General features: G+C 28.8%; 2 protein-coding genes across 2 annotated transcripts; one reads left to right on the top strand and one right to left on the bottom strand.

Annotated features, from left to right (window-relative positions):
• The first annotated feature begins 229 nt into the window (after positions 1-229).
• On the top strand, positions 230-1,251 carry LOC18604297 (21 kDa seed protein-like). The gene has a single exon (XM_018129749.1). It carries the CDS (start codon positions 341-343, stop codon positions 998-1,000), a length of 660 nt encoding a protein of 219 aa, XP_017985238.1. The 5' UTR covers positions 230-340; the 3' UTR covers positions 1,001-1,251.
• A 6,975-nt stretch (positions 1,252-8,226) lies between these two features.
• LOC18604295 (21 kDa seed protein-like) lies at positions 8,227-9,208 on the bottom strand. The gene has a single exon (XM_018129750.1). The coding sequence runs from the start codon at positions 9,111-9,113 to the stop codon at positions 8,454-8,456; it is 660 nt and encodes a 219-aa protein (XP_017985239.1). The 5' UTR covers positions 9,114-9,208; the 3' UTR covers positions 8,227-8,453.
• Between the last annotated feature and the right edge of the window lie 618 nt (positions 9,209-9,826).

Genomic DNA, 9,826 nt, shown 5'->3' on the forward strand with positions numbered 1-9,826 from the left:
TATATAAAGATTACCTTTAGGTGCATAATGCATACCAAAACCAAAAACATTCCTAAAATATATAAGAACCATAATTCCGCGACACAATTCTATTTTTTTATTTTTTAATAAAATTAAAATAAAAACCCATCGCTCGTGTCTCCCGAAAATAGCCATAGAAATAAATGGTGGGGACCAAAGAATTACGAAAAATTTTTGAGTTTAAGTGCCTAAACATGCAAAACAAATTGGTCCATATATGAAACGTGTTATTTAGATGTTCGGGCGTTGATGAATTGAATAATTAGAAAACCAAGCACTCAGCATCCACAAACAACACATATCGGGCAAAAGATTAACCATGAAGACCACAATAGCTGCAGCTTTGCTCCTCTCTCTCTTTGCAATACAATCTGATTTCTTTGGGGTAGCCAACGCCACAAATAAGCCCGTGCTTGACACCGACGGCGAAGAGCTTCGCACGGGTGTTGAATACTACGTTGTGTCAGCATTATGGGCTGCTGGTGGTGGCGGGCTAGCTCTGGGCAGGTCTAGAAATCAAAGCTGCCCAGATATCGTTGTTCAAAGACGATCTGAACTTGACTATGGTATTCCGGTGATAGTTTCACCAGTCAAACCCAACGATGTTTTTATCCGCGTATCCACTGATCTAATCATAGAGTTCGTTCCCCTTAGAGACAGCCTCTGCTTGACAACAGCTGTGTGGAAGCTTGACGACTATGACCAGTCGACAGGAAAATGGTGGGTGATAGCCGGTAGGGTTGCAGGTGATGCTGGTCCTCACACTTTTCCTAATTGGTTTAAGATTGAGAAGAATGGAGTTTTCGGTTACAAATTTACTTACTGCCCTTCAGTCTGTGATTCATGCACAACTCTATGTAGCGATATTGGAAGATATGAAGACAATGGACAAATACGGCTGGGTCTCAGTGACCAAGGATGGCCCTTTGTATTTACAAAAGCAACAAGGGCGATAAAACAAGTTGTTGGGAAGCAGTAGCTCTAAGTTTATTATGAAATTATTCAAAGTAGCAGTTCTTGCTGTTAGCTTTGAATAAATAAAGTTAAAAGTGTGTGCATCCTAGAAAGCTGGTTGTAATGCATAGTTGGATGTTTTTGTTAAGGTTGCCTTTGTTTGAGACTGGATATGTCCTCACTGGGTCTATCTTCACAACCTCTTTCCAACCTTATGAATAAACAATTTGCATCTTGGCTGAGCAATATGGAGTATATATTTGATAAGCTGACTTATGCTTTTTCTGCCGTTACGTATTGATTGCACTCATGAGCTTTGCGTATTGCAATCCCTCCGGCATTGTTGTCCCTTTTAAGTCTGTGAGGTACGGAAGGGGGAAAAAAAGAGGAAAGAGAAAAGAAAAAATAAAAAAGAATAAAACATGGGGAGGTTAATTTATGTTTATGATAAAATTTATTAAGTCAGTATTAATACTAAAGTTAATAATAATAGTCTCTTTGTCCCGTAAATACTATCTTAATTTAACTTTTAATAGTAAAACTTTTTTAATTTTGACTTCATTTTATTTCAAATTAAAATATAAAACAAAAAATTACTAAAAACTATCAGTGAAGAGCTTTTCAAGTATATTTTTATAAATATGTAGTTTAATTATACTAGCATTCTTGGTTACATGCTTTGTACATAAATATGTACTTCTATATTTTTCTAAAATGTAATTTTGAAATATAAATAAGTAATTTTTTTTTGTTTTTTAATTTATAAGTAATTTATTATTAGAAAAAAGACAAAAATCCAATGAATAATAGCATAAAAAGGTAAAAACTTATTTTTGATAAATTTCATAACTAATTCATTTAGTAACTAGACACAATTTAAGATATTTTACATCTACTTTTACTTTTATATAAGTTAGCTGGAGTCTCATTTTCAAGTCTAAATCTGATTTGCAACGTGACTGAATTGGCAGCCTAATCAAGATGCCTACAAAGTCGGTTTTCAAGTGGAGGATGGCCCGCCACATTCTCCTTATATTTGGCTGTATCCAATTAGGATAGTTGGAGATTAAAAAAAAGGATTTGATAACTCAAAAAAAAATGGTAATTCGATTATATTTTAATTTATTTAAAAAATAATTTAGTTTAATCTGAACTTTATCATAATATTTTATTATTAGAGAGTATAAAAGTGGTAAGGATATATTTTGTCCTCAGAAAAGTTTCACACCTCCTATTTTGCAAACTCATGAGGTTCATTTAAAAGCAGTCGGTGAGACATATACAGCCTATCCATTCAAATCTTATTGCAAGTTGATATATAGATTTTCATTTATTTGCTTGATAGATTTTGTCTTTATCTTCTTAATTATTGTAATAAATTAGTCACGTTGTTGTTCAAAGCTAAAACCAATAGCACGAGGCCATCTATTTCTCCTTGACGGCATGTGATAAGTTGATTGCTACTTATGGTGAGCATTCGGCGTCGGATTCAGACATGTTATTTTGGTGCCAACAAAAATTATATTTTATTTTATTCTTTTCCATAAGTATGTATTTCACTACATTTCTTAATATAAAAAAATAATATATAAAATTTTTGGAGCCTAGAGATCCACCTTTGCGAGCAATAGTGATGGTATTTGATCTACGCATGAATACCTTTTTTTCTAAACATATAATATATTAATACAAATTGTGTTCGCCCACGAGAAAAAATTTATTCATACTTTATATGACTAATATCATAAAACCAACCATCAAGTAAAGCCCTTTGATGACGTTAATCTAAGTTTTCTTTATATTTTAAACATCTATGTATATCACCAAAACTTTATTCAATCTTATTGTTATAAGACTAAGTATAAATTATATAAATTATAGATTACAGATATAACTAAATTGAAATTTTTTAAATATAAATTGTCAAATTGATTAATTGTTTCAAAGATAAGCTTAGAATTTTNTATTTTAATTTATTTAAAAAATAATTTAGTTTAATCTGAACTTTATCATAATATTTTATTATTAGAGAGTATAAAAGTGGTAAGGATATATTTTGTCCTCAGAAAAGTTTCACACCTCCTATTTTGCAAACTCATGAGGTTCATTTAAAAGCAGTCGGTGAGACATATACAGCCTATCCATTCAAATCTTATTGCAAGTTGATATATAGATTTTCATTTATTTGCTTGATAGATTTTGTCTTTATCTTCTTAATTATTGTAATAAATTAGTCACGTTGTTGTTCAAAGCTAAAACCAATAGCACGAGGCCATCTATTTCTCCTTGACGGCATGTGATAAGTTGATTGCTACTTATGGTGAGCATTCGGCGTCGGATTCAGACATGTTATTTTGGTGCCAACAAAAATTATATTTTATTTTATTCTTTTCCATAAGTATGTATTTCACTACATTTCTTAATATAAAAAAATAATATATAAAATTTTTGGAGCCTAGAGATCCACCTTTGCGAGCAATAGTGATGGTATTTGATCTACGCATGAATACCTTTTTTTCTAAACATATAATATATTAATACAAATTGTGTTCGCCCACGAGAAAAAATTTATTCATACTTTATATGACTAATATCATAAAACCAACCATCAAGTAAAGCCCTTTGATGACGTTAATCTAAGTTTTCTTTATATTTTAAACATCTATGTATATCACCAAAACTTTATTCAATCTTATTGTTATAAGACTAAGTATAAATTATATAAATTATAGATTACAGATATAACTAAATTGAAATTTTTTAAATATAAATTGTCAAATTGATTAATTGTTTCAAAGATAAGCTTAGAATTTTTCTCATTATTGCAAAAAAAAAAAAAAAACACCATGGCATATTTGTTGACTTATAATATATCTATGGAAAGCGACGGTGAGACACAGTCCTTTCATTTCATTTAAATCTTACCACGTGATAATATGTAGCATTTGATTTATTTATCAAATTTTGTCTTGTCTTCTTAATTATTTTATATTCAAAAATAAAGTATTGATAGTAGCAAGGCATCTGTTTCTCCTTTAACGATAAGGAAAAAAAAATCAGCAAAGAAGACAATAAAAGAAAAGGAAACATCGTTACGTTAATGATGTGAAAGGCTGATACCTACGTGTGAGTTGGAAAATACTTCAAAGCAGTTAGATAATTTTTCTTCTCAATTGCTAGATCATCTTGAAGAACTTTTAGTTTTTGTTCTTCTTTCTTTCCCACTTGAATTATCTATTTTTAATTAATACCAAATGAGTGGAAAATATTTTTTAATGTATCAAATCTTGTCATCAAATCTCCCAACTCTTCATGCGTTGCCTAAATTATTTTTATTGTACTCTGATGTTATATTTATAAATTCTATGGTACAAGTATGATTTTCATATATTAACTTCTCAGCAATGATAAAAAATTTAAACTATAATAACTTGAGGAAGACATATTCCAATTATGGTGTGGCAGCTTAAGGGGATGATTGTAATTTAAATACATGTTTAGATGTTTGCCAAGTATATTATAATCAATTATTTTCAATATAATGTTTTAATATGTTTGAAAGTTTTGTTATTGTAATCGTTTATTACATGATTGGTATTTATTGATCTATTAACATGTTTTATAATTAGGTTTATCTTTTATGCATTGTCATCTATGAATTCTATACATTATCAGTGAATTAAATCATATCACCAATTAATAAATAAATTTAAAAGTTGAGAAATCTTAAAAATGAATATTTATAATTTTAAAAACATTTATTTTAAAAAATTTTTAAACTTTTATCTTGTCAGAATATATATATATAGAAACCCTTCATAAATATAATAGCCACGTTGTTATAAAAACTGGCAGTGCAGACAGTGCATTCATTGAGGATAAGGAAAAAGGCCCATGAACATTTGAACCAACATTATTTGATGTGATAGGTTGATAGATACATGGGTGGACAGAGAATGTTTCAATTATTATCAAGCAAGTGGCTTACGTATTGCCGCATAATTTTTTTTTATTTATCTAGAAAAGAGAGGGTCATGTGTTTTTTAAATAAAAAGGTGATGTATTAATTAATAAATTAAATATTGGAATGTATATGTATTGTGACGTTGTTATGGATAAAAAATTTAAGTTATTGAGTTTTTTATTATTTATTTATCTACTTTTGAAAGTAAAAAGATAAAATAGATATATTTGATATATATTGAAATAAATAATTCTTTTAGAATTTTACATTTAATATATATATTTACATTAGATGATAAATACATAATTTTAATTTTATATAGACTCATTAATTGAGTTATAATTTGTGTTACATTTTAAGTGTTCATACTTTTTAATTTAATTATTATATTGTTGTTGACCTTTTGTTCTTGTTCTTGTTTTACAAAATGTTTACAAAACTAAAATAAAAAACCATTAACAAGTAATAAAAATATTAATTAAACAGAATCATTTTATAGCATTAATGAAAAATGTTTAACCTTTTTTTACATCCTAAAAATTTATACCAAATTAGAACAAAATAATTGGTAAATGAATTAAAATTCCTCGTAAGTTTAACTTTCTGATTTTATATGCAAAAATAATTACAATAATAAATCATTTAAAAAGTGACATATTCAAAATTTTAATCAAATATATTGTGTTTCAATTATAAAGTGGGATTAATGATAAGGCGTTGTTGAATTCATTTGAATTATAAATTGGCCCTTAAAATGATTAATAATTTTTTTTGGAGAAAATGAAGGTAAATAAGAAATTATATTTATTAAAAAAATAAAGAATTAGTATCTAAAAATGAAGCAATATAAGAAGATAGTCCTAGATAAAAAAAATGTATATTGATCAAAATTATATTTTTAATTTTCCTAATTATTAAAATTTTATTCCTTTTACTTTGTTGATCATTTCGTCCGGTGCCCAAGGGCGGAGCTAGCCAAATTTTATTGAGGGAGCCAAACACAGTTGAATAAGAGTTAAAAATTTTTAAAAACTAATATATTAAATTTGATCAACAATAAAAATATTGATAATAAAAATATGAAACTAAATATAAAATTATAATTTGTAAAATATAATAGTTAAAAATGATATATAAGATTAATAGTTTCTTCCTATATAATCAGAATTATTTAAATACTATAGATTCAAGATAATTTCATTTCAATTAAATATAAAACGTAAAGCATATAAAAAAATACTCAAGTTAATTTCTCTTATATAATCAGGATTAATTAAAAAATAATACATTGATGAAATTTTAAAAAGCAATGTAACACTACAACTTATATTTGAGAACTATATAATAATTTATTAATTAAAAAATGATACATTGATGAAATTTTAAGTAACAATGTAACACTACAACTTATATTTGAGAACTATATAATAATTTATTAATTTTTAAAGATTCAAATCATAAAAAATAAAATTTACGTAGCATAAAAAAGAAGAACATGACAAGTACAAGGTAGATACTATATATTATATGACAAAAAAGGAAAAAAAGAATATGATTAATGGTTTGTAAAAATTTTTAAAAAAATTATAAAAACTTATAACACATGAACAAATAGAATAAAAATGAAATAAATAAATAAATATAAATATAAATAATAATATAAATTGAAAAAAATATTTAAAGTTGGCTGAGATATGTGAAATCATTTTATTATTATTTATTTATATTAATTATTAAATAAAAAATTATTTTTGAAAGGTCATTAATAGAATATATAAAAAAGATTTTAAATTTTTTATATGTTATGAAAATATTTTAAAAGTTTTGGGCCCCCCATCACATAAGGAGGCTCCGCCTCTACCGGTGCCCATTCTCACAAAATTAATAAATTATAAGCAATATCGGCATTTTTTTTTGTCCATACGTTAATCTTATCTTGTATCTTAATTGTGCATTTATTGAGGAACTTGACTGCATATATGTATAAGAAGACAAAAAATTAAATAATATCACAAATGGACAATAGCTGGCATTATTATTTGGAGAATTTGATTTTTAAGTATTTTGAATAAAATTAAAATGGTACAAATAATCATAAATATTTGAAATAATTTTTAATTGGATCAATTTAGGACTTAGACACCAATAAACTCAAGAATTTGAAATTTATAAACCTAGTTTTTCAAAAAAAAAAATTTCGATTTTTAATCGAAATAGGTGTTTTAGATTAGAAAATTTGTGTTTTGATTTATGAAAACATGTTAAAAATATTTTAATCGGTGCCAAATTGTTTAAAAAAAAATAAGGAGAGTCTAGAGGATTTGAGGTTTTGGTTCATAAGTAACAATAACATTTTAGACATTAAAATGGAACAAAATGTTTTTGAATATGGCATGTGACAATAATATTTTTTTAACATGACGTATAACAATATTTGTTTCAACATGATGTGTAACATGTTTATGTACATAACGTATAATAATAATATTTCTTTTTTTAACATGACGTGTAACATGTTTTTGTATATGATGTATAACAATAATATTTTTTTTTTAACATGACGTATAACATGTTTTTATACATGGCATGTAATTTTTTTAACGGTAATTTTGTCAAATTTGACTAAAAATAGTTAAAATTATAAAAAGAGTTATTTTTGAAAACATATCATCTTTAAGGATTAATTTTAAAAATGCCCCAATTAATGTATATTCTTTAATATGTTCATATTTATCTTATTCCCCATTATCATAAATTCATGTTTCAACAACCACAAGCTCACTTACAAAGGTTTTTTGTCAAGCGGAAGCTGTCTAATTTTCAAATCTAGAGCATTTATTCATGAGATGTGACTATTAAATTGAATGTTTGATACTTGCTGGCTGCCCCATTTTTGTTTGTTGCTGTGTTAGAGTTCCTGGTGTTTGCTGGATTTTTCAAGCTTTTTCCGAATCTACAATTGCTCTATTTTTGGCACTCAGATGAGCGCTCTAAAGTTCATTTGTATTGGTTTATTTTGACTACTCTGTTTGGGCTTTAGTAATTGATGAGTGTTTCAAAAAAAACAAAAACACCCCTAAGAAAAACATGTAAAAATGTTCATTGTGAGCACTTTTCTCTTGAATCTAGTAGTGGCTTTTAAATTCCTTACTATATATCTTTTGTTTTTATTGAAAGACACTGTATACTTTTTGTTGGTTTGAAGCATATGCAGGTCATCGGCGCAATACAAAAAAAATGCAGTAAAAGCACAAGCCAGCTTCTAACATAGTATATTTAAACAAAAATATTGCTGAGGCAAGAGGCAAATTATTTATTCATAAAGCTGAAAGATCACAAAGCTGGGCTGTGAAGACAGACCCTTTAAGCACCTCCACCCTCAAGCAAGACTCTGACTACATATCAATACATTGCCGGCTTTTGGGGAAGCACAGAGCTAACCTTTTATTTAGTGGAAAGTAACGACCGGCTAGTAGTGCTACTAGGACGTACACTTGACACATAAAACTTAAAACTAATGCTTCGCATTAACAACTTGTTTTATTGAGTTTCTTGCTTTCTTAAATATCCATGGCCATCCATTTTCACTGAGAGCCAAACGCACCTGTCCATCATGTCCATGTCTTCCAAAATCGTTGCATAAATGTATGCATGAATCACAGACTGAAGGACAGAACCTAAATTTGTAACCGAGTGCTCCGGCATCCTCAATCTTAAACCAACTAGTCAAAGTGTTATGACCAGGATCACCTTTAACCCCATCAGTTGTCACCCACCATTTGCCTGTCGAGAGGTCATAATCGTCAAGCTTCCACACAGTCGATGTCAGGCAGAGTCTATCCCTGATGGGAACGAACTCTATGTTTACATCAGTAGATAAGCGGACAACACCATCTTTGCCATCGGCATTTGAAAAGATCACGGGAAGACCATCGTCGTCGAATCCTCTTTGAACGACAATTTCTGGACAGCTTTGACCTGTGACCCTTCCTAGAGCTAGCCCGCCACCACCAGCACCCCATATTGCTGACACGACGTAATATTCAACCCCAGTTCGGAGTTCATCACCATCACTATCAAGCACCGGGGATTCATCAGCTCTGGCTACCCCAAAGAAATATGATTTTGATGTGAAGGCAAAGAGGAGTAAAACTACAGCTGTTGCGGTCTTCATGGTTAATTAATATGTTGCTGGATATGTGTTGATTTGGATGCCAGTTGCTTGCTTTGCTACCTCAATTTATAGAGGAAGGTAAAGGATGCCTATCTCGGTTGGAAGCCATACATTATCTTGTGGTATTCATAAATCATCCCAATTCATGAATTCCTCAAAATTTCAAAATAACACGTTTCAAACATGGAGTCGGAGTCGGGGCCCCCCTTTTTTTTTTTTTTTTTTTTTGTTTTTTCTTTCTTGTTTCTAAAGTTAAGACCACTTTCGTTTAATTGCACGAATATGGGTTAAAGACCAAAATGGAAAAATGAAATTGTGAGAAATGACCTTCGTAGTAAGGTCACTTCAAAAACGACCGTCATTATAATTTTAACTGTTTTTAGATAATTTTTTGTAAGACTTGATAAGAATACCCTTTAAACCAATTAATCTAAATGAAGGCGCGTCTCGATTTTTTTCTCCTCTCTCGCTATTTAGATAAAAATTTTAAAATTAAATCTCGATTTAACTATCCTTCCGTCCAGTTCTCCAACGCCATCAGGATATATATCTCGCCGTCTAGCTCTCCAACGCCATTGAGGTCTATATCACTAGCAAACTTTCTCATGATTCCAAAGTGCAGAGATGATATCAAGGTATTTGTTATGTGTTTTTGGGTTTATTTAGGGTTATTCATATAACGTAAAAGTTGATGGGTAAATTATATGAGTTTA

Source organism: Theobroma cacao, unplaced genomic scaffold, assembly GCF_000208745.1.
Source record: "Theobroma cacao cultivar B97-61/B2 unplaced genomic scaffold, Criollo_cocoa_genome_V2, whole genome shotgun sequence".
NCBI lineage: Eukaryota > Viridiplantae > Streptophyta > Magnoliopsida > Malvales > Malvaceae > Theobroma > Theobroma cacao.

Bases quoted from the DNA above. Each gene is read 5' to 3' on its own strand.
- LOC18604297 (XM_018129749.1), top strand. From the start codon at position 341: ATGAAGACCACAATAGCTGCAGCTTTGCTCCTCTCTCTCTTTGCAATA.
- LOC18604295 (XM_018129750.1), bottom strand. From the start codon at position 9,113: ATGAAGACCGCAACAGCTGTAGTTTTACTCCTCTTTGCCTTCACATCA.